At 46.6% G+C, this 22,864-nt stretch overlaps 1 protein-coding gene across 5 annotated transcripts in view; it reads right to left on the bottom strand.

Moving 5' to 3' along the window:
• Positions 1-22,864, bottom strand: part of CADPS (calcium dependent secretion activator) — a 171,036-nt gene that overhangs the window by 113,814 nt on the left and 34,358 nt on the right. For all 5 annotated transcript variants that reach the window (XM_072347840.1, XM_072347843.1, XM_072347841.1 and 2 more), the window contains exons 4-5: positions 3,482-3,562; positions 399-635 (exon numbers count right to left, since the gene is read on the bottom strand). In XM_072347840.1, the coding sequence (XP_072203941.1) occupies positions 399-635; positions 3,482-3,562 (318 nt within the window). The remainder of the gene's footprint in view (positions 1-398; positions 636-3,481; positions 3,563-22,864) is intronic.

Raw genomic sequence — 22,864 nt, 5'->3', positions numbered from 1 at the left:
GAAAAACACAGAGGCCCAATCAATCCTTTCACTTATTGCAGTGGAGATGGGTTTTGGTTGGGGTTACTGCTGTGTAGTCAGAAACAAGCCTTATGAAGAAGACAGAAAAACAAGCAGATTTCTGAGCCAGTAGGTAGGCATCACCAGGAAATTTCAGACATTTCTCTTTGACAGTTATTTCCAGCAAGATGACGAGAAACCTTTAAGGACAGTATCTGACTACAAGCAAAGCTTCTGGTAACTCACAGAAGAGCTGATCCACATGGAGATCAGAAAACGACTCCTACTGATCTCCCTCCACCTCACTGTTAAGACTGAACGCTGCAGAAGTTGGCTGCTGAAATCTCTGTTCCACCTAGTTTTGCAGGCTGCCTGCTGGAGCACAGCGCAAAGCTCACCTCCAGGGAGAACGACAACACAACATCTGACTTGGACAGCTGGTTCTCATTTTCTTCTCCCATGTCAATTATCGAGGTGTTGTGACTACGCTTCAGCTTCTGCAGCTTGAACTCGGAGCCTCCTTTAGATACAGGCATGCTCTCTAAGTTGGCCATCAGGAGATTGACAGATGATTTCAGCTCCTCGATGTACATGTTTTCCATTTCTTTGGACACGAACTTGGGAAACTTGCGCTCCTTGGATTTAAAAACAGAAACAACAGAATGAATTGCGTTGATGATCAGCACTGGGAGAATCCCGCGGGAGCATCTGCAGAGAGGTGGGAACACCCACCAACCAGATGACAAATTACAGCTTCCCCCTGTGTAATGCAGAGCCATTATCATTAGCTTCCCATAGAATTACTACTTGGTCCCTATCCAACATTGCTGTTTCTTGCATGCACTTGCACTTCATTCGTTTCCTGTCTGCAAATGGCTTCCTTCATACGTATTAACTCCCAATTGCAGAAACACCAGGTCAGTTCCCGGCTGAACTTTGCAACTGACAGCAATTTACTAATGAGTAAACACTTCTGTGCCCTACCTGTGAGAGGAGCCCAGGGAGGCGAAACCAGCAATGCATGGGCAGGACTGTTCGGACCCAACTGCAAGCAGGGGTAGGACACCCTCTTCACTACTTGTCAGGGCCAGTGTCTCCTGAGACAACCCTGATGCTAGCAGCTCTCTGCCTGTGGTTCCTGGGGACTTCACTGGGAGATCCTCTCATGCTGCCTGCTATTAACAAGGCTATGAGAACTAATGTGACACTAAGAGCAAAATGTGATGTTCTCCAGAGCATGCTCTCTCCTCTGAACTGCTGCCCACACTCCAGCTCTTGCTAGGACCCCTGGTCTATACCCTAAGCCTTCAGATATGTCTGCCCATTCCCTGCATGTGCTCAGGCTTTGAACATCTCACAGCATGACTGTATGAGGTGTACAACAGCAAAGCAGCATCTGCAGTCAGAGAACTTGAAGCTGACATGCAAAGCATCTTCTCAGTGGCAATTCATAACATAATAAAAAGCAGTTTGTAAAACATACGCTGGAAAAGAAAACAAGGTCATGTTCATTCTACAAGACTGTCATAAGGCTGCTGGAAAAATACTGCACTCAACAACCTACCCATTACAAGCATGGCTCACGGCTGCGTTTACAACGCACAGTCTTCTGTTTCAAGTCTCAATCTTGGGAAGCAATTCTCTCAAGTAAATTAGAGCTGGTGTAAGACAAACTACCTAATCAGTCTGTGTTACTGCATAGGCATTACGAAAGTTGCAAGCCACATCTAGAGAAAGAAAAAAAACACACTGTGGCTTCAGATGTTGAGAACTACTGCTGAAGCAAGGATGCTCAAACATGATTGCTTTTCCACCCTGCTGCTGCCACTCTCTCCAGGGACTCAACTTTGGCGCTGCCCCCCTAAAACCTCTTCACAAACACAGCAAGGCCTGAGACAGTTCACCATGTGTCACCAGCAGCTTCTTATAACAAGGCTAAAAGCAGGCAGCTTGAAGCTGTGTGTAACGGTTTCACTGGGATTGGGTGTGATGATGGAAATGCAGAGACGAGGCTACAGCCCCAAGTTACCCAGCATGGTCCTGCAGCACCATGATATGAGGTCCTTTTAGAATCCACTGCCTCTGTTGCCTCTTACCTATAAATGTCCTCCTAATGAGGAGTTAACTCGCCTTTAGCAAAGCGTTGGTTCAATGAGCACCGCAAGTCTCCCTGTGCAGCAAAACTGTGTTAAAAGCTGCAAATTGGAGATAAAATTGGAAACACTGTCCTCTCACAGAATTGAATTGTGTGCCTACTCTGTGCTACAGGGAAAGCAGCCCTGCCCAGAAAGGAAGACACAGAGAAGGACGCAAAAGGTCATTTGGATGCCTCTAAAAGGCAGCATTCATGGGTGTGAAAGAACAAGCATTCCTGCAGACAGGTGCTGGTGGGATCTGACATTCAGGAGAGAAGGCCTCCAGCAGCCGTGTGAATGAGATTAAATATCAATACCTGCCAAATGGATAACAGGTAAGTCATGTTTACTGCTAACCTCCCTCCAAGCTGCACTGCTGTGTTTGAAGGTTGAATTCTGCACTAGGAAATGTCAGCTTGTGTTTGGGACCTTGGTGTGACTGTCTCGCGCAGGTCCAGCAGTGACACGGTTTGTTTGCAGTATCCTTGGGGGTGAGTGGAAAAGGCAAATTGTTGTTTGCAAAAATAACTCGCGAAGCTGCAGCCTCTGCTGGCTGCTGCTGAGCTATGCACATGCCATAAAGAGAGAACGAAGCAACAAAACCAGACAGCCTCAATCTGCCTGGCACCCAGTGTCTGGCTACCCATCTCAGAGCAGCAGTGCACCACACAGGGGCGTACATCTCACTGCAAAGAAAAAATATTGTAGACTGTCCTGAAAATAAAATGGCAGAAGGCCAAGTGCCGAACAAAAGGAAAGGAGCTGCAGCCAGTTAGCTTCTGGTATTACCTTTCTCACAAAAGCCTCAGCACCTGGGCACAGCTCCTCGTGCACACAGGGAGGGACACAGGTCTCCAGCCTGAGCTAAGTCTCTCTGATTAGACCTTTTCCATCTGATAATAGTTCCCAGATTATCAAGAAGCCAGACAGATCATTCCCAATGTCCTCAACCCCATTAAGGCTTTATCTATGGCTCAGAGCATCCGATCAGAAGCAAGGATAAAATCCTGGCTGTGCTGATGTCAACAGGGTCCAGAATTTCTCTCCACAAGTGGTCAATCGGAGGCCAAATAAATCTGTACTGAGAGAGGTGTGATTTGCTCCTGGGGAGATGTTTCGTTACAGAAGGATCCCCGGGGCACTTTGCTGAGTGTGTCATTACAAAAACTGTTTTGAACTCCCACGTCTGCTGCTCTGGATGGCAGCAATGCCCACAGGGGTGCAATGCTGTCCTGCCTGTCCTCAAGCCAAGTGTGAACATGAGTTTACAAGTAAGAACAACTAAGAGTAACAAACTACTTGCACACTAATCAGTGCAGAAGACTTGTAAAGTTGTGGTTGTTTACCTTGGCGATTTGCTCTGCCATTTGAAGACGTCCATCCAACTCACGTCTGATCTGTGCTGCTTGCTCATCCGGGTTGTCCAGCTATATAAAACCAAACAACAATGTTAAGGTATCGAAGTCAACCAATGCACAGCTTTCAGAAGCCATCCTGTTTTTCAGGCTGACCACTCAAAGTATGTGTATCACGCCCCCAAGAGAGACAAGAGCAGGGGAATGTGCTAACCCTGTGTTAGATGCCTGCACAGCTCCTGCACACAAGGTCTCATCACCAAACAAACACCCTGCTGCTCCTTCTTGACACCCAGAAACAGACTGCAGCCTTCAGCAGAGCTTCTCCACAACACTTCCCATAGCCCTGTGGTTCAGGGTTTGGCACCTGCCTGGCCCTCAAACAGCTTCTGAAGATAAAAAGTAGTTCCTGCCAATTAAGGAAGAAACAACTGTGCGAGAGCAAGACACAGGTGACTGCAGCGAGCAGTTTTCCATTGGTAGGACTCAGAGATAGATACGTTATTTTTAGTGGCAATACAAAGTATAGATCACAGAACAACAGAAAAGCACAAACTCATACACCAAAATCAAAAGCTGCAGTAATGACACAGCAATTTTATAGCACCTTTCCACTCCAACCACTCTCCAGACCCCTCCAGAGTTGCTTTGGCCTCAATACAAGGCTAGAAATGTGCTGTGACAGCTGGCAGTGGGGCTGCTCCAACCATAAGCTGCAAAACCAAGCAGCTCAGCCTGGTGCAAAACCTCACCATTTTGGTTCACTTCCTGTAAATGTGAAGGGCTGGCACTCCCATCCAAGTGCCCTCTTCTGGCTATTCTGGAATCCAAAGTTAGCACTCACAAACCACTTTCTGAAAGCCCCAAGCCCATTGTTGCCCCTTTTTGAAATACAGCCTATAGACAATGACCTCCCAACCCGTGCCTTAACCAGCCAGGGTTCAAGGACTGATCCTCCTGGTCACCAGCAAACAGCACTGCCACCAGCTGCTGTATGTTAGCTCTGCCGTGACAGCCACACATAAATGAGGTTTATCTGCTGGTCTGGGGTTGCTTTCACCACCTCCCTGTATTTTATCCTCCTCCGGAGACAAACTGCTTTACAGAACAGAGCAGGGCTGGTGCAGTGCAGTCTGGAAAGTTACAGCTGTGGCAATGACAAAAGTTTCAGTTCTCAGGCTGATGAGTTACAAGTAATTCTGCCAGAGCTTCCCAAGCGTGCTGAAAAGTCTTGCTTTCCTCCCAAACCAGCATCTGCCCATGTAACCTGTGTCCTCTTGCTCGCTCCTGTGTGGAGGGAGCACTGTGCATGCAGGAGGATAGCTACAAATTGCTTCAGTGCAGGTTTTCCAAAGAGAGGACATTCATTATGGCTGAGATTGAGGGAAAATACATTTTTGATTGGTTTTTGAAAGCTTCCATTACAGCTTTAATTAAAGCAGGAAAACAACATGGTTTAGGACCCTGATCCAAATTCCACTGTTGTTTCAATGATATCTGGCCACACACTGCAGCTGCACCAGTACACCCTTCACAACATGCTACTCTCACCTGTATATTCCTGATCCCCAAACCAGCACGGAGCCACGAAGTATCCCTCAGTAATCATCCCCCAAACAAAAGCATCACGCTACTGATGCTCGTACATCAGTAATGTGATGAGCTGCTCAATTAAAGGGAGGAAATGCACAATTCCAGACTTCCACATCTTTGCAGCTCTAAAAAAGGGGGCATTACTTGAATTCCATCCGAGCTGCAGTAATTGAGGCTAATCATCACATCACCCAAAATAGCTCAGACGCCAAATTTAGAAACCAAGGATGCCTCTTTGGAGGAGAAATGTTTTGTGGTATGGTAACGAGCCAGCAAACTGTCTCACACTTTCTGCACTCTCTTGATTTTGCAGAGGTTTTGCAGCGATGCTACAGGTGATGTCATGGGGAGATCAAACCACAGATTACTCCTCTTAGGAGGCAACAAACACCCACCAGCACCCTGCAGCAGCAGCCGGGTGGGCACTGCTCTGCTCCCCAGAGCTATGGGCTGCCGAGCTGGTAACCCAGACTTCAAGGAAAGAAAGTGTATTTCCAGGCTATATTTTCAATGACTCTGCAAAACAGCCCCACAGCAAGAACTCATCTGTTGGAAAGTGATGACAAAGAAGCTCACCAACAGCCTATGACAACCATCAGAACAATCTCCCACTTGTTGTGCAAGGAGCGGGGTGAGGCTGCAGTCCGTGAGTGCTCCCACAGCTCAGTCACTGCTTCTGCTGTCATCAAAGCACACCGCATACGTTTTACACTGCCATAACACTGTAAAGGGCTATTAAGAGCGCAGTGCTGGTGCCCATAAAACATATTCTGCTCGTGAAACAAGGTACAGGGTGAATGTAATCCATGCTATCTAAGCAATATCGAACAGCCAAGGAAGGCAATGTAGACCCAAACGTCATTACAACCTGACTTCTTAACTGGAGAACAAACTGTGTATTTCCTGCCGTATGTATGCCCACTTTATATTCAAATACTTGACAGGCAAATACGTAAACGATATACAAAGCCAAGGAGCAAATGAATTAGTTTTGTTCTGCATTACAACAATGTTATGGGTATGCTATGAATAAAGCAAGGAAATAAATCATAAGGTTGCCCCAGTCAATTAAATGGGAAAAGCATTATAAATATCAGGACGTATATGATTTGTCATACGCGCTGGGCTTTTCTTCAGCAGCACACCACAAATAGATGACGTACATAATTTGCAATTCTCAACTGATCATTACCCAACTGCCTGCTGGTAAATTAGATGTTTTCATATGTCTGCCCGCATACAACATTACTTCTCTCTGCTTGCCCTGCAGAGATTATCAACGTCGGTGTAACAGTTGTTAAAGTAAAACAATAACAATAAAATAAAACGATGCAGATTAGATTTTGAGTGGAGCCCAAAATCTTCCAGAATCACAGCCTGTCTGTCACTGAAGGCATCAAGGGGTGAATGCCTACTTTAAACCACATGGTGACTGTTAACCACAAGGAAAACATCTTGCAAAAGACCTGGTTTTTTTTTTGCATATAAACTGCTAATTGTGAACACGTTTTAATGAGTGCTAATAATATGAAAGAAAAGAGGTTGAAGACCTTCATGATGGAGACGTGGCACTCGGGGACGTGGCTTAATGTGCACGGTGAGGATGGGCTAGGGTTGGATGTGGAGATCCTAGAGGTCCAACCTTAAGGACTTAACCTTATGACTCTGGGATGTGATGCTGAGCTCGTGGCATTCAATCCCTGGCAAAACCAGTCACAGGAAAACCCCATGGCCTCCTCCGCTCTGAAACAAACGTGCTACAGAGCTTTGCCTTGTAGTATCCCAAGGGACGGCAGGTAGTCTCACTGCTCCTTTCAAAGCGGAGGAGAAGGGAAACAAACCAATCTAACTGAGCCATAAGATTTGCAGCAAGATGAACAAACTCTTCACAGTCCATGCTGAAATTGTTTGCTTCCTCTGGGAAACACCTCCCTGCACTACCCGGGCTGAGCCCTGTGATTTTTAAAGGCACAGCCCTGCCTCACCTCCACTCACCCCAGAAAAAGCCAGGAGGGCATTAACAGCGTTAATGGAGACTTTACATTCCAGTGGTTTTGGAGCAAAGTGCTATAGATTTAAAGCCCCACTTAAGGCTTCGGTTTATCACAGCTTAAAGCCTAACAATTACAATCACAGCCCTGGCTCCAAAAGCTGCCCTGCTCCCTCCTTCATCCATCCCTATGCCCAGAGCCATTTCGCTGGGCTCGCCGCAGTGCGTAATGCTGCAGAGGAAAGGCTGAGCCTGGGGGACCGCAGCTCTGCCAGCAGCACAACCCAGTGCCATCCAGAGCCGTGCCATCAAGCATGGAAGGGGCTCTCCCCCCACAGACACACGCAAGCAGACCAACGTATCATGCTTTCAGCACTTTGAAGCTCCTGCTACAAATAACTTTGTAGTATGCTACAAGGATGTGTAAGGACGGGAAGCCACATGCAGGCAAGACGTGCAGCCATCAGCCTGGCATTTACAGCATGCATTGCACCACTGACAGGTATTGTCGGCATAATTGTCATCAGCCACAGGAGAGGAGCCAGAAACCACTGGGACCATTTAACAGCGTAATCCCTCTCTGCCAGTCACTGTTAATGCTAACATCTTCCCAGGAAGAGGAGCAAATGGCTCCAAGTCGCGATGACTGGGGCTTGCTGAAGGATATTCCCCTCCCTCTGACGAAGGTTTTACTGTGGCTATGAGCGCAGCCATTCCCCTGCACCACGCACTGCTGCAGAGCACCACGCAGCACTGAAAAACCACATTCTAAACATGCTGGCAACGCAGAGGCATGGGGATGTGCTTTGTGCTGTGTGAAGAATAAATGCACTTTGATTTCTAGGTTCCTTACCTTTGCTCTGTTGAACCCCACGCAGCCAAGACTTAGGAAGGAAGGTTATCGACACCAAGTAGCTGAACCTACTGTCCTCATAAAACAATGAGCTAAAACCAGCTCAGTGGCTGCACCGATTTTCCAACACATTGATTTAATGAAATGCTTCTCCTGTGACAGCACGTCAAGCTCCTGGAAACCCTCTGAACACTGGTCTGGCCACTCAGCTACCCGAAATGCAGCCAGATCACTGTGTCATGTATGGTTACTGGTGCCAAAAGCCACCAAGAGGAAGTCCCAGGGCTCTCATCGTTCGGCACGCCAGGAGCTGTGTAGCTCAGCAAATGGTAGATTAGGTATTTCAAAGCAAACATGCTGGATATGAAGGCTGAACAAGAACACAATATGGGTGACAATTTTGCAGCTTTGATGTAGGGCTTTAGAAGAGATCTTTGTCTAGGAAAGGGAGGTTTCGCTTTGTAATGCACAGTGAGAGAAAATGCTGAAAAATTCATAAGTCCCCTTCAATTAATAATTAATCAATCAGTCAAAGCTCACTAGTAACCGAGGTGTCTGGCACCATGGAGTGCTCCAGCTGAAGAACACACGGCCCCAAAGTGACTCATTGCATGGAGGCCCTCTGCTGCTTAACAGAAAACCACTGCTCTAGCAGATACAGTGACATGAACCAGGACAAACCCCACCTGGAACACAGTCCCAGTTGACCTGCAGCATCCTTTCCCATGAACAGTTCCAATAATTGAGGAAATATTATTTTCCACAAGGGCTATGAAGCCCTCAGCTCAGCTGATACCTCACAACTAGACTGCAGGAGGGGCTGCAGGCTCCCTCCCCGCATGCAGGTGGGATGCCACGTTCTCTGCTCAATTGGGAATATGAAGGATGTTAAATTATCTCGTAGCTTACGTCACTAATACCCTGGGCAACATGCTAATCCTTTGTGCAGCAAATTGCAACCCAAAGCCTGCCAGCTGCCTTGGGATTTGAAATGAGAAAGGGAAAGGAAGCATGGACAGTGCCCCAGGTGTTGCCCACCTCTTGGGTCAGCTTAGAAGGGGCTGGGCATCACCACAAGCAGAGCGTGGATCTGAGCACATCTTCCTTCTTTTTCCAGCTCATGAAGGGGCTGGGACTTACTACAGGCCTGGTGTCCTATTTGGAAGGGCTCTGCAATGGCTTGGTCTGCCCGACTCATCACTTTTACTGCTGAGAGGGTCACTTGATGCACACAGACAATCCCTTCTTTCAGGGACCATAGCCAAAAAATAGATTGTCAGAAAGCAGCTGAGCCTCATTTACCCACTCCAGGCCAATGGATTAAAATGAAAGGGGAGATTTTTGTGATGAGGCTTCTCTGAAACCCTCCAGATGCACCAATCTAACAGCAAAGGGAATGCCTGCAGCTTGCTTGGGAAGGATGCTCCAGAAGGGTGCTCAGGCAGCAGCCTTGCTCCAACCTGTCCAAACCCTAACTGACACACTGAATCGGCTCCACAGATGTCAAATGATCTCTAGCCAGAAAGAAAGATATCTGAGGGCTGTGACTTGCTCCTGCAGGAGAATGATGTCCCTCTAAAACCATCTTCCCCTGCAGAAAAACCCTTCTCTGAAACCAGTGGCAAAGTTGCAAGAAATGTGTGATGAGGGGTTTCTTTTCAAATCGACTCTTGTAACCCTGACTGATAACGCCGACAGAAGAATACAGACACAGTTGCTGCCAAGGGGAGAGGCTTTTAAGACAGCGCCAGCCTTCTGCAAGCTGTTTTAAGACTGATGTGATTAAACACCAACACAACCCCGCACCTCTGTGCTACAGCGATGCTCCAGGCTACCTCTCCTCTGACCAGCCTGACTTCTTTAAACCACTTCTTTAGCCCAAGAGAAGTGCTGAATGTTTCTAATGCAATCTAAACTTCCATTAATCCAAGTAACCACAATCTGCATCTATTACTTTGCCAACATTTGCTCCCAGGGCACAATATTTTTGACCAGAAACAGTAGTAGAAAGAGGATCTCAAGTAGGAGAGCTTCAGAGTTTCCATCTGAAACCAATTCTCAAAAACTCTGGGAAAAGTTAAAAGAAATCCATCAACCCAGTGAAAAAAATCCAATAACTCGTTACATACTTGAGAACGGGAGAGGTTTAACGCTGGTTTAATTCTTGGCCAGGTTGTTTGGCAGTGTAAGTGCCACATGCCCAGATGGCTTTACGCTGGGCAAAAGCTGGTCAGTGTAGGGTTTTTCTGTTGTTTGTAAATGTTATGGAATTCATTAAGCAATCCACCACGCAAGGAGACAAATTCCCTCCCCCTGCTGAGCAGAGCCCTGCACCACTTGGCTCTTATACACACAAAACCTGACCTTCTGCAGGATGCCCATCATTTCCAAATTCCCGGCCATTTGCTAAGCAGCTGCAGATCAGTGCCTGCTCCCTTTATCCCAGCAAGCTCCTGCGTTACTCAATGAACCACCGCTGCTGTAAGGAAGTGAAGGGTCCTGGGGGGGGAATTGATTTAAAACAGCACAAAGGATTTGCACCATTTGGTTAGGGCTGGTGCTTTCCCCTCTAAGAGAAATCTCATTTCACAGTTCATAAGCTTTGGGGCTGTGCTAGAAATGCGAGTGAAAATATTCACTGGGATGTACCAGCTGCCCCTCCCTGCCTGAGTGCAAAACTCCAATAGCAGAGCCAGAAATTGCTGCATTCCACAGCTGGTTGGGCTCTCACACATCGTGTAAGCACACAACAGCCAGGCTCAAGCCCTTCATCTAAATGCTGCCTTGTTGAGAAACGCTTACCTCATCAGCTGAGCAGGTTTCCAACACGTTTTGGTGGAGCACAACATCTCTGCAAGCACACACATGGAGAAGTGTAGAGGTTCCTCGTGCCCTCCTTCATGCTCGTGGCTCTTTAAGCAGAGGTGTCAGCCAGGCTCCCTGTGTGGAAAGGCTTTGAAAAGGGAAATCCCTCCCTTCCCTCAGCTATCTCAGTTTCTGACCCATGTACCAGCACACCTCGACCCCAGCTTTGCAAGGCTGTGCTGTGCTGCAGGGCTGGGGAAAGCTGTGGCAAACAAACCCAGCGTGCAGCTTTCCGGCAGCTTGTGCAGAGATACCTACAGATTTATGAGCGGTGATAAAACAAAAGACATGAAAAACAGATGCAGAAGAACAGAGAGGGGGAAGAAAAAACATCATCTGCCTTTGCAAACGTTCACCAGGCCATTAAAAAACCAAAGGGATGGGAAAACACTTCCACTCGAAAGGCATATCCTTCCAATCTGCCTCTAAAGAACTTCTGAACCCCACAAATCCCTCTGCAAGATCATCCATGAGAGGTGTACAACACTGAAAGGGCTTAAAAACTAAGCTGTCCAGAATCTCTTGACCTCTGAGCACGCCTTAATACTCACTGCTTATGTGTTGCGTAAGGATGCTTTTAGGCCTGCCTGGGGCAGATGCTGAGCTACGGCACCATGAAAGAAATCGGAGCTCCAAACCAGGAGTCAGAGCTCATGCAGCCCAAGGTAGATTGCCATGCTTAGTCTGCTTGTGTTTCTTTATAGCTTATCGTCTCCAAATCAATTAATATGAAAGAAATAATCTAGATTTCTGACACGTGACAATAAAGCACTGCTGTTGAGTTCCAAATATTTTGTTATAGCTAGAATTACCTGCAATTAACTCATCCCAAACTACAAGGAATAAAGATCTGTGTATCCTCAGATCCCAATCCCTTGATTAGAATCTTAATTAACGGTAAATACAATGGCCACATCACTCAAAATGGGCTTTAGCCTCCACAGTCAGAAGCAAAGCTGCAGCATATTGTCACTCTATGGGGTTATGAGTGATACAGTAAGGATGTGGTGTCTGTGTAACCTGTAAGGTCAGGTTAAGAACCTCGCATAGGAATTCACACCACCTTAATAGCTTCACCTAGCAGGCTAATAAAAAGGTCAGTTCTTTGCCCTGACATTGTGCTATTCATTATCAGATTTCAGAGAAATTGACATCTGAGGGAATTTCCTGTTTTTAAATGGAAGCAATAATCTCTAATTTATCACTGTATTTTGGAAAAGCCACCTCTCTTTAAAATAATCAGCATTCATCTGATGGCTTCCCTCCAGCTCCACCACAGCACAAGGCCTTGGTTCCTGGTCCATCAGCAGGAGGCTGTGAGATAAGGGAGGGCTGGGGCTGCTCCTGCCTGACAGCACCAACCTTGTGTCTGGCGTAATAGAAAATATTAACTCCTGCTGCAAATATTTATACGAAGTGAGATGTAATTAAGTGATCTGCAATTGAAAATTAGCCGCCTAAAAATTCAGCCGTGCAGACGGTGTTAAATATAACTGCAGTTACTGCAAGCTAATTCAACTAGAGATAATACAGTAGCAACAGCAAATGGCAGTCGATCACATCCCATCATTAACACCCTTCTCCACTGGGAAAACCAGCAGGTGAAGCTCCTGAGCTGCTCTGCAGCACTGGGGCTGTGGGGCTGGGACAGTGCCACATCTCTGCTGTTGTTGAACACCACCAGGGACATTGACAGCACCACCCCCTGAGCAGCCCATGCCAATGCATCATCACCCTTTCTGAGAAGAAACTTCTCCAAATACCCAACCTGAACTTCCCCTGGTGCAATTTCAGGTTGTTGCCTCGTGTGGCTGAGAGCTGTTTTGCACACTGTTAAACTAACTGTGCTTTGTAACCCAAAAACCCCCGCAGCCCCCAAAGCCACTGGTTGCTCAATACCTTCATCACACATCCAGGGTTTACAGTGCACTGCCACCCCAAATGACACACCTCTGCAGACAGAAGAAGCCTTACCAGATCCACTCCTCACCTGAAAGAGCGTCTTGAACAAAAGATGGATTGATTTAGGGAGGGAACATGAGCTGGGTTGTGTGTCAGGCCTCACTGTAACTCTTCCAGGTATCTCATCTGCAAGGAGCTCTCTGACCTCCTGCTTTTTGAGGAAATGCCGCTTACTCTGAGCTACATTCAGCACGGTGTGACCTCCTTCCTTTGAAAATGTTACCGGGGCAGGAGGCTTTTGCTTACAGAGTTAAGGAAAATATATTAGATGCTGACAGTATAGCATTACATTCTCTGCTGCTGTTGAAGTCTCCTGACGCTTTCTGAACAGCAGTGCATTGCAAAAACCAGGTGAAAATCTCCTCCCTGAACACATTTCATATGGATTCCAGCCTCCGCCTTCTCCTTTAAGCTCCCGTGGAGGGCAATGCACTTCACATGCAGGAAGGACACATAAGGGAGTGCAGAATATGCAGCTGGAATCCGGATGCAGAGTGCAAATGTGCCCGCTGATCCGCAGCATTCGTGCCGCCCATCTCCAATGGCAGCCTCAGCTCTCCTCAGAAAGAGAAAAAAATCACTGATGAAGAGATCAAAGGGAAGAGAAATGCTTGGAGCACTCTCACAGGATTCAGTGCTTTTTGCATTTTGCACTGCAACCATGTCAAAGCTGTGCTGCCATAGTCAACCTGTTCCTTCAAATGAAGGTACCAGCAGATGCTACAGGCTATAAAACTGTGGCGGCGTGCACAAACAGAACCTACATCTCCAATCCCCTTCCTCCGCTTCTCTCTATTAATCAAGTTGCTTGCTAAAGCAGATTTATGGAAACCAAGGGGCTGCAGCCAGCACCCAGGGCATAGAAATAAATATTGAGTGCGTGCAACCATCCACGGGGTCAGATTGCTCTCCTTGCTGCATCTCCATGCTGAAAAGCAGCTCCCTCGGTGTCCTTCTCTCCCTCCAGCTGCAGCTATGGGGAAGAACAACAGAAAAAAGCACCCCTGGAGGGACTGCATCCCAAACACTGCGAGCTGTTGAGAACGGTGGAGTGAGAGAACCTCACTGGGAGAGACACGGGGACCTGCCTTATGCTTTGCAGGTGCAGAGGAATGAACTGCAGACCATGCCACAGCCCTGGGTGGAAGCAAAGGGAATAACTGAATCATTCTGCTTGCAGGCTGAGCAAAATCCAAAAACATCCCCACCTCCTCAAAATGTATTCATTTTCAGACAGTTTTCCTTACTATATTTTCTGTGATATATATATCATATATATATATATATATTTCATTCTGTTTCTAAAATGTTTAGACCGGTCCCCAGTTTTTCTTTTTTAAGCTTGGGAGTGGAGATGAAGCATTCCTGAAACAATTCAGCTGATTCCTTGAGTACCTCCCAAGCACTTAATTCATCCCAGATTTGCATGAGCTGTTACAAAGAAGCTGTGCCTACAGGGACTGTTCCCCTCAGCCCTGCTACCTGCATCTTAATGTTTAAGGATATGGGGGCCAGGCTTGGCCTCAGCTTACAAAAAGCTTTGTTGCAGCCCTGCACACAGCTGAGATGGGCTCCCCAAGACACAGCACCGCAGAACTACTCAGGTGCACGCTGCTGGCTGCTCTCTTGCCTGCACAATGAGACATGCTAGGGACATGTGTAGTCTGGACTAGATTTCACGTCTAGTCCAAAATGTATAACAAATAACTATTTGCACAGCACAAACCTTGTAACTTCTGCTTCTGTGCAGATGGGAATCCGTAACAAGTTCCATCTGGCAAAGCAGTATCCTCTCCTGCATAACGTCCATTAAACAGCCTGTGGTTGCTACATAAAGGCTGTATCTTGCAATCGAACTTGAGCTTATCTGCTACAAAAACACATGGTGCGTGCTTCAGGAGACAGAAACACCGCGGCAACCTTTGTTCCTCCAGCACTGCCTGCCCAGGAGCACAGCTGGTACCTGCCCACCTGCACCCTGCAGGATGTCCTTGTGCTTGTACATGCATGGTTCCAGGCTGCTATGAGCAGATCCCGCTGCCTTGAGCCATTTCCCCAGGTAAGCCAAGCTGTCTTTTCTTGCCTTTCCACACGACTCTTAAATCATTACAGTTCTCTAGCACAGATCTCATGTTCTGATGTAGTAGAGGTCTTTTCTACCACATTATAGATAGACAACATATCCCCCAGTGTTACCTAGGGTGCCCATGCTGGGGGCAGGCCAACTCAGATCTAACAGAGTATGTCCCTGTTGACTTCCAGTTACATCTGACTTAATGCCATTTACACCTTTTCCATCATCTGACCCCATTTCTTCCTCTGCTCACCAGCACTTCCTGCTAGCTGCAGCCTCGAGTCTGCACAGCACTAACCCAGACAGAAAGCGTTTTGTTATTAATGATTCTTATGAACTCTCTGCCTTTGAAAAGCTGCGATTTACTTCTGATCCATGTCTGGCATCCAGTAATTTCATGCAACAGTGGAGAGAGCTCCCGTTCTGCCGTGCACATTGGTGCAGCACGAAGCCATGCTGAGGCAGGCTGCCCGCTCTCCTGCTCTTGCATCCCACACTGCTCTGACTTTGCCCTGCCTCTGTCACTGCCCAACCACAGTCTGAGGGATGCAGCTGGATGGTCCCTTCCAACCCAAGTCATTCTGTGACTCCCCAAACCACTAACTGGAATGCAGCCTCACAGCGGGCCATACTCTGACATGGCAAACCCAGTGTTTTTGCTGGTATGTTTGGGAGGAAAACATAGATATTTGATATTGCTTATATTTTTAGACTTACAAGGGATGAAACTGCAACCACCATTATGATAGGAAAGTTGAATGATCCCAATTATCTCTTTGAATGTATCTTTGCCTCTTTTTATCCACACAAATAAAATTCCTACCAGCTGCCAGGCACTCTCAGCTGTTTTGCAATCGCCATATGTGACTGCAGAACAGATTGACCAGGCAACGACCCTGAACAACTGCCTACGTTAAGTGGCAATAAAGAAGACCAGGAGTTGCAGGGCTGACAACAGAGAAGCCCAGGAAGGGGCAGGGCTGTGTGCTGGATGGGCTCCAGCAGCACCCACGGGAGAGCCCCAAAGCATCCGTCAGCATCGTCCTCTTTTGAGGACCATGCTGGCAGTGGGGGCTCCCCAAGGGAAGCTGATGTAGCAGCCTCAAAGAAACCATGCAGGCCTCCTTGTAATACTGCAGATGTTAATGGGAGCAGGTGCTGCTGTACACTTGCAAGCCATCACCATAATTTATTATAGATCCTTGATAGCACATAACTCATTATTTATAGCATTCTGCTCTTCACTAATCTAACCTGTGTTATCCCCTCCAGCTTTGTTCACCCCAAGCAGATCCAAAACAAGCTGCTTCCCTTGACCCGACAGCCACTCTCCTCCACAAAGTTATTTTGGAATCATTTAGGCAGTGGCAGTCACAGCTCTTTCAGCTAATTTACCCTCAATTGCTATTTAACCATCTGAGCACAACCGTTCCCAGCCAAAATCTACTGTGAGGGAGGAAAAGGCCAATTGAAGAGAAAATACACGAGCAGAAAGGTGAATGAAGAACTGAGCTGGAAAACAATGGAAAAGGCTATTTTCTGTATTTTTGAGAGTTTGGGTACGCACAGAGAGGGGAGAGACTCCAAGCCACAAGGAAACAGCAGGGACAGTGATGGAGAAGAGTTGTTGATAAGCTCCATGTGAAAGAAACGAAGAAGGCTGGGTTTTAAAACGATTTTAGAACACAATAAAACGGTGTGATTGGCCAACGATGTTCTCGTCAGACATATCAGGCCTCACCAATTTAATTAATGTGCCAGTAACTTCACCATGTAACCGCATCTTGGTTTCAGGGCTATTTTTATCAGTTCTGTTCTCAGCTCTGCACACAGGCACATAAGACTCCTGGAAGTCAAGCACATGCCTGCAGTTATTTCACCAGTTACACAACACCAGCTCGGCAGCAAACCAGCAGAAATATCAGCAGGACAAATGACTGGTGTTAAGAACAAGGAAGAGACCATTTAATTACTCTGCTATTACAATGTTATACTTCAAACCGCCCACAAGACTTCCTCATTGCCTTCTCTGAACTTAGCAAGGTGACTAATGAAGCTACTTAGGGTTAAAAACCTTCCACAAAAGCCAATGGCTCGGGGTCAGGCGTAGAGCCACACTGCGAGGCGAGGCTCACTTCCTTACTGTAACTCAATGGCAAATGTCCACAGTACCCAGATCTACAGCATCCATGGCATGGGCAAAGTACACAGGTCCCCCAAGTCCAACCTAATGCCAGCTGCTTAACCCCAAGAGCTGCATGCATCTCTCTCACCTTCTACGTTGTGTGAACGTCAGCTCAGTATTGCCTTTAATAATCAAAATACTCTTTGAAAAGAAAATGTTGCTATGCCATCCTACCCTCCCAGATTCTTATTGCCATGTTTTCCAGAGGTAAAAGAACTGGGCAAAGGCTACAAGACACAAAGACCCATGATCACACCTGCCAAGAGACATCACTTCCTCATTACACAGCCTAGTCTCTTTGATGGAGGCCTGCAGTTTTATAGGACATTATCAGAGCTGCCTTTTAAACACATGAGAGGCTGTATTTTAATGTCTTGCATTGAATTCCCCATTGAGCTTGCGCTCTAATTTCTCACAAAACGAGCAGGATCAGATGATCCAGAAAAACACAGGATATTGAATACAAGAACTCAACACTGAAAGAGCAGTAAAGAACAGCTTATGTAAGCTGCATTCCCTGTAGGTAGGGATATTGATACTGAGCCTTTGAAACACAGGAAATCTACTTTGTTGATAACTTCCCCATTTGTAGCCAGCTCGGTGGGAACAAATATGCGTCTGTTTAGGCATCTGTCTGAAGAAATCCCTGACCTCTCATTTCTCTTAAGAAAGATACCTACTCTCTATTCTTATCTTGCTCCCTTCTAAGATGCAGACTAGAAGATTAACCCAGTGGTGTTTCACATTCACGGGGTGCTTTCTAAGGCCAGATCCATCTGATTTCCAAAGTACTTTTGAATTCAAATGACATTGTCTATCACTTCCCAAGCTGTGGCATGAAACGTTTGTCATGTAGCACAGCAACACCTGAAGAATGAAATGCAGAGAGCGGAGGAAAGGACTGGCGAATAACTTTTTGGTTTTAAATAATTCTCTTTTCTGCAATACTGAACACCATCTGGGTTGCAAAGGGGAAAGAGGCAGCCTTGGAGAAACCATTTCTTTCAGAAATGAAGATTAGAGAAAACTCAGTAAAACATTAATAAGGAACTTTCAAAATATTCACTTAGTAGACGATGTGTGTCACAAGGATGATCGCTCTATTTCAGACAATGAAAAGAAAATTGAAAAGAGAAGTGCGAGGCGTTAGGCTGCAGCAGCTCAGAGAAAAGCAGCCCTGATGCTCAGATAAGATATTCCTGGTGGGAATGAAGACCATGGAGTTCTGGCACCAGCCTCCAGCAGAGCCACAAAGAGCCACTGCTACACATCACTGCTGCCCACGTGAAAGGGATTGAGAGTCCCCTGGGAAAGCGACAGGATTTCTGTGATAAAATACACATGTGAGGACTGAAAGAGCTGCAAAGCGCTGAGATTTTCACGGGGAATTCAAATTAAAGACCTATGAGCAAAATTAAATTCTAGCCACTGCATTGTTTTTCTAGCTAAAAGGAAGAGAGAGGCCTTAACATAGTGCAGGGTCATGCACCAGTTATGTCTTATTAAGTATTCCAGCCTTCTTCAAGTTAAGCATCCCATATGGGTTCTTTTGCAGTTAGCAGTTAGTTGCTTAAAGAGAGAGAGGTCTGGATAACACCCCTTCTGTCTCCGAAGGCCTCCTGGGCTGATTGACAGGAACATGTACTGCAGGGAACAAATGCTGCCGAAATAAATAACAAGATTGCTTTCTCAGAAGGGGGCCAATGGGGTCATTTCTTTGTCACATCTTCTGCTCGCCATCTCTGATTGAGAGAAAGACAAAGAGGAGGGGTGGCATTTTCCTTTCCTAATAAAAACACAAGGCGTGTTGAGGAACTGTTTCTTACTTCTGATGGCTTCTATTGAGTTCAAAGCTAGAACAGTGAGGGATGGCTTGAAAATAAAAGTGGTATTTTGAGAGGTGAGTCCCACCTCCAGGAACCAGGCCATGTGGAAGCCCAACTCAACATCCTCCTTACAACTCACTGCAGTTAAATTCTAGGCTGCTTTCTGGGAAATTAGCAATAAAATGTCTACTTTTTCTTATTGCCTTTTGCTACCATACCCAACTGTTTCTGACAAGGTTTGGCTTGGCTTTGCCCTGGGCAGACCTAATGGGTGTTGTGAGGACATGGAGTGGCAACATGTGCCATGAGATCAATAGGGCTGTCAGTGCAAAGAGGTTTCCCCGAACTCAGCAGCTTCTCCATTTGCTCCCCAATTTTTCACCAGCCGTTTTCTCTCTGCTAACATAAAGGGAAACACCTTTGCAATGTCTATTTTGCGCCATCCCAAATCTCCTCTCCAGTGAAATGCTTTCAAGTTAAATTTCCCTTATATTGTCACATTTAATGATGCTCAAGACCTTTTCCTATTTCTCTAGCTTCTGAGAAATCTCCCCAGTGCTTCACCTTCTCCCTCCATAAACTGTGCCAGGGAAGGTCCACCTTCCTGCCCTCGCATAGGCTCTGATCTGCTCCTGTGGCAAAGCTGGGCACTGGAAGCTGCCAGGCACCAGCACAGGCAGAAGGCACTGGCACAGCTCTCCCAATTACAAATCTGAGGACAAAAGTGCTACCCTTTCCAGAGCCTTCTGTTAGCCTGCAAGTGGCAGCATCAGCTGATCAGCTCACAACTCAGTGCTCTGGATTTTTTTTCCCCAACTGGTCCTACTAGGTGTCAGGAATGGGCTGCTCAGCTTAGTCTTTCCCAAATGAAAGGTGGTGGCAAGGAATCAGAACGGTATTAATAAATGTCCATTTGAAATGAGGCTCCTGATTCGATGAAAGAAAGTCAGTCTGGCTAAGAAGCAGGAAAGTCACGCCAACAAATAGATTGTCGGCTGAAAGAAGAGAATTAGCAGTCCCTAAATAGAGAGGTTAAGGTAGGCTGAAAATGTCAAGTCATTGATATTTCATAAGGTAACCATGGTTATTTTATGCATTCCTTTGCAGCGTGAATGCAGTTGATGAGAACTATTCATGGGGCCAATTGAAACAAAAATAAAACTGAAGAGATATCTCAATGGTAATCAGTCCACAAAGACAACAAAGAACATTCTGCTGACACCACACCACAGTAAAACCCTCACTAAATAGGAGAATAAAAAAACACTATCACAAAAGGATGAACATCTTGAAAATCACCCTCACTTCAGCCCTAATGTACCTGCAGGGATCAATACTGCTGAGTAGGACAGATCTGGTGTGATGCATGAAGCTGTCCACGTGGCCCTCTGGATAAAGCACAACTGTTTGTGATTGAATTTGTTTGAGCTGTTGGAAATGCAGAGGGATGCTGCAGCCCCTCAATGCTGCCCACTGACAGTGTCATTAACGGGCTGTGTATGTCAGTCCTCCCTGCTGCAGCTTGAGATAATCTTCCATTAGATCAGCAAGCTCTTGGTCACTCCTGCCTTGTTGGCTGGGGTCACCAGTCACTGGGATGATGGGAGAGGGCATCAGGGAGATCAGAAGGGATGTGGGACAGGAAATAGTAAAGATGCCCACTTGTGACAAACAACCACGTGCCCCATTAAGCAAACAAATAAAAACTTTGGCTCGAACAAACCCTGTGGGTTTCTGCAGCAAATCAGGAATTAAACCAATCTCCAGAACCTCACAGTGAAGTGATTCCCAGCAGCCAAAACATTTTATGCACCAGAAGAGAGCAGAAATGAGAGGCTGACTTTCCATCCTAGAGCTTGTCTGGAAACTGAAACCTGCCCCTGCCCCTCGAATAAATTGCTACAGCAAGCCACCAGTGATTGCTGACCTTTTGGTGGAACAAATGACATCTGTCTTTGCTGCAGAGAGCATCCATACCCATCTGCCAGGGGGTGGCACGGGAAAGACTCAGTGCAGAAGACTTCTCCAGTCCCATAAATATCTCCGGTGAGCATCAGAAGCAAGCGACTCATTTTTCCCCTGCAAGTTTTCACTATTGTTGCATGACGTTATAATTTCCCTGCTAAACATCTGCTCTATGGACGTACCCTAGTCTGGTTTCTGTAAAGGGGCTGTAAAACCAGAACGTGTCCATAGTGGGGCCAGAACTTGAAGTTCCCAGTGCACAAAAACATACATCCCAACTGGCAGCTAACAGGGTTAAAACACCCTCTGATTAAATGAAAGCATCTTTAATTAGTTTAATTGACCATGCCTCAGCCAAGACCATCTGCTCAGCAGCATTTGCCTTCTCTTTGCAGGAGCGATTGATCAGCCATAGCTGGAGAATACAGCATTAGGCTGCATCAGATTTATTTTGTTTAATAGAAGAGCTAATTTGCTTTAAATTTAATTACAGGGGCCAAGATTGCTCTCTCAGTCCATAACAGCACAGAACATGGGCTGACCCTACTGCTAACAAACCCACACAGGCGTCCATACACATCCTGCACAAACCCAACGCCCAGTGCTGCACAGACTGCCCTGACACAGACCGACTGATGCATTTTCCTCCCCAAAACACAGCGGCAATATGACACACCAGGCCAGCAGCACTGCCCTCTGCCACCACATCTCTCCATCGCCTGCCTTACCCCCACCTTCTCCCTTCCGTGCAAACGCAGCTCTTCAAAGCAAAAGAAGGGCAGCTCCCCTTCTTGAGTCACTGTGCGTATCCACACGGCACTATTACAAAGGGGGAAATTCCATTTGCTTCCCAACGCTTATTCCTTTTCAATTTCCCATCCAGTTCTAAATCACGGCTGTCCTTTGGAGCGGCTGCAGCTGACAGGCATGCTGCGGCTGCCATGGGCTGCTACAAGAGTAATTACAGCCCTGCAGAAGGCTCTGGGCTGCCATTTCCGTTTCCATGGAAATAAATACTGAATTACTGAAAACAGTGTATGATGCTTTATGGATTTTGAGGCTTTTGATCGTCTTGAAAGCCCCTCAGCCCGTTTTTGTTGGCGGTGGCTTTGTTCTAAGAGAGGCAGGGGAATGACGCTGTCGGTGCAGCGATTGGTGGGGCAAGCAAAAGGTGTTTCATAGAAGTGAAAGGAGATAGGAAAAAAGGAAACTGGCTCAGACCAACGCTCTGGGCCTTGGTACAGAACACGGGCAGCCCTTTGCTCTGTGCCATCATCTGCTGTGCTCTTTGCAGGGGTCAATGAAGCCAGCACTAAACATCCAGCACACTACTGATGGCCATTTCATAGACTTTGAGCTCCAGAAGGAAGCTAAGATGAAAAGGAATTGCCTTCTGTTCTCCAGAATTCACACACAGGAAGCAGAGAAGAGTGATCTAATGCTAAAAAACATCCCTGGAATGAAGACACAGATGACCATGGACAGGTAAACACAATGCTTTGTACAATGACCATGGGCTCAGCTCTCATCGCAAGGTGCAGCTGGGAATTCTTCACCAGAAAAAAAGATAAACACTTGGTTCTGGGAGGAGACACAAATCAAACTTCAATTTTGAGGTCAGCCTAACCTTCATCCTGCTGTCTGTGCTGTTGAAGGCCTTCTGTGTTCTGCCCCAATGTGTTCCAGCCCTGGACCAAAGCAGACCACATCCTCCAAGCGCTACCACAGCATCTCTGCTAACAATTACAGCCTTCAGGTCTCAACACACCACACTGAAAATCAGGTTTGGGAAAACCAACTGAATGGAGGAGATGAATCATAGAATCACAGAATCATCAAGGTTGGAAATGATCTTTACAGCCACTTAGTCTATTCACTTACCATCACAACTGCCCACTGACCACATCCCTCAGTGCCACATCTTCGTGGCTCTGGAACATCCCCAGGGACAATGACTCCATCACTCCCTGTGCCAATGCATCACCACTCTTCTAGATGAGAAGATTCTCCTAATATCCAGCCCAAAAGGATGAAGGATGGGTAGAAGGAGAGATACCGCCG

This window comes from Excalfactoria chinensis, chromosome 12 (assembly GCF_039878825.1).
Source record: "Excalfactoria chinensis isolate bCotChi1 chromosome 12, bCotChi1.hap2, whole genome shotgun sequence".
In the NCBI taxonomy this organism is placed as follows: Eukaryota; Metazoa; Chordata; class Aves; order Galliformes; family Phasianidae; genus Excalfactoria; species Excalfactoria chinensis.
Note: the sequence above shows the minus strand (reverse complement) of the source record. Positions and strands in the feature narration are given on the sequence as shown.